The 2500-nt window shown below is 42.9% G+C and overlaps 1 protein-coding gene across 1 annotated transcript in view; it reads left to right on the top strand.

The window, feature by feature from the left end:
* Positions 1-2414, top strand: part of LOC125044766 — an 11217-nt gene extending 8803 nt beyond the window's left edge. The window contains exons 4-5 of the mRNA XM_047641684.1: positions 1901-1972; positions 2280-2414. Coding sequence (XP_047497640.1) covers positions 1901-1972; positions 2280-2381 — 174 coding nt within the window. The 3' untranslated portion in view covers positions 2382-2414. The remainder of the gene's footprint in view (positions 1-1900; positions 1973-2279) is intronic.
* The last annotated feature ends 86 nt before the right edge of the window (positions 2415-2500 follow it).

Raw genomic sequence — 2500 nt, 5'->3', positions numbered from 1 at the left:
TTTCGAAAGCTGTGAAGTGTTTAGGTAAGTTTGTGTCGCCCTGCCTCACTTCACCTCTTAAACTAAAATGGTTCGGAGTCTCCATGTAAAGGTCTGGAGGGACAGGCAGTAGTGTATATGTGATGGAAGATGTTGATGTATGTACTATCAGTGCCTTGATCTTGTAAGGCGTTATTTACTTTTTTTTTCCATAAAGCCGAATGCTTTGTAGGGTATTTTTTATTCGTTCATGTATTCAGTGACTTGATGAGTAGTGTGTAGGTGGTGATTTCTGTCTGTCTGCCTGTCTGTCTGTCTGTCTGTCTGTCTGTCTGTCTCTCTCTCTCCCTCCCTCCTCTCTCTCTCTCTCTCTCTCTCTCTCTCTCTCTCTCTTCCTTTCTCTCTCTCTCTGTCTATCTCTCTCTCTCTCCCTCCCTCCCTCTCTGTCTGTCTGTCTGTGTCTCTGTATCTACATCTCAATCTCTCTCTCTCTCTCTCTCTCTCTCTCTCTCTCTCTCTCTCTCTCTCTTCTCTCCTCTCTCTGTCTCTGTCTCTGTCTATGTCTCTGTCTCTGACTCTGTCTATGTCTCTGTCTCTGTCTCTGACTCTGTCTCTGTCTCTGTCTCTGTCTCTGTCTCTCTCTGTCTCTCTCTCTTTCTCTCCCTCCCTCCCTGTCTCTCTCTCTCTCTTTCTCTCTCTCTCTCTCTTTCTCCCTCCCTTTCTCAATTTTTCATCAAGTTGCTTCGAAATCCTCTTGGTAAGCGTCTTGGTGAACATCCTATAGACGGCATTAAATCAACTATTCAGACGCTGATTGTTCATGTCCTTAAGATCTCCTATTTTCGTGAAGCAGGATTGGAATATCGTTGTTGCATTCGTCTGGTGCCTCGTTCTGCCTGAGGCGCTTGTTGAAAGGCTATGCAAGCGGTGTCTCAGGTGGTCGAGTGTCCTCCACGACATCTAGTGGCGGGATCCTTAACCTTTTGTGTCTTTGTGAAGGACCGACCTGAGTATAGGTATTTAGGGGCGTATGTTGATCGCAAGAGTTTGCTTGACTTTGCGAGTCTTGGGAACGTAAGAAAAGAAAAGAAAAGAAAGAAAGAGAGAGAGAGGAAAAAAAAAAAAATCCAGATATTCAGATAGTAAAATGCAAGAAGGGTTTGTTTCTCTATTCCTAGGATAGCACGGGACAGTTTTCGGGAAGTCTTAATTGACACTTTGGTTTTCCTGATAAAGGTTTAAGTTCATGAATTCAAGCTTTTGAAAATCACCGGTTGATAGGTAGGTAGAGAGAGAGAGATAGGTAGGTAGGTAGGTAGGGAGAGAGAGAGAGAGGTAGGTAGGTAGAGAGAGAGAGAGAGAGAGAGAGAGAGAGAGAGAGAGAGAGAGAGAGAGAGAGAGAGAGAGAGAGAGAGAGAGAGAGAGAGAGAGAGAGAGAGAGAGAGAGAGAGAGAGAGAGAGAGAGAGAGAGAGAGAGAGAGAGAGAGAGAGAGAGAGAGAGAGAGGAGAGAGAGAGAGAGAGAGAGAGAGAGAGAGAGAGAGAGAGAGAGAGAGAGAGAGAGAGAGAGAGGAGAGAGGAGAGGAGAGAGAGAGAGAGAGAGAGAGAGAGAGAGAGAGAGAGAGAGAGAGAGAGAGAGAGAGAGAGAGAGAGAGAGAGAGAATTTACAGACAGATGCAGAGTTGGAAAAGGTCAGGTGTACATTATTATTTACTTTATCGGTATTTTGATTAGTCAGAATTATCACACTCACACACATACAAACAAACTCACATACACACCTACAACCACACATACCCACCCATACACACACACACAAACACACACAAACACACACACCACACACCCACGACCACACCCACCCACCCACATACATATGATATATACTTGTACATATTAATATCCACTTCCCCTTCATTTCAGGTGAAGCAACAAGTGAAACAAGTTCAAACGCAGATTGACCCTATCGCCGGAGTCAGTGACAAGGATGTCGAGGTAAGGATATTTTGTAAATGAAATAAAGTAAAATAAATGAATTATATTGAAAAAAATTGAAACTAAATTCTCATACTTTATTATATGGAACCCTCCCCCCCCCCCATTACTAAATGATCATAATTTTTATCTTCACTTATCTCTCTATTTAGTTAAATGAATACACACCCAGTTATTATCTTTTATATTCCACTTAATAAGATAAAACATGCATATTTGATAAGACGATAATAAATGCCTGCAAATCAACAACTTCCCTGACACGTAGTAAAACAAATAAAACTTCGCTTGGAATTCAATCTCTTAGGCGCTGTCGAAAGAACTCGCTGAACTCCAGAAGAAGTTTGATGAAGTTAACGGAGAAATTGCCAGCTTGGGAAGTTCCACAACGATTGGTACTACGTTGTAAATGAATGAATGAATGAAGGAAGGAAGGAAGGAAGGAAGGAAGGAAAGAAGGAAGGAAGGAAGGAAGGCAGGAAGGAAGGAAGGGAGGAAGGAAGGAAGGGAAGGAACGAAGGAAGGAAG

The sequence above is a fragment of the Penaeus chinensis genome, chromosome 36 (genome assembly GCF_019202785.1).
Source record: "Penaeus chinensis breed Huanghai No. 1 chromosome 36, ASM1920278v2, whole genome shotgun sequence".
Classification (NCBI taxonomy): domain Eukaryota; kingdom Metazoa; phylum Arthropoda; class Malacostraca; order Decapoda; family Penaeidae; genus Penaeus; species Penaeus chinensis.
The sequence above is the reverse complement of the archived record's forward strand: the minus strand, read 5'-3'. Positions and strand labels throughout refer to the sequence as shown.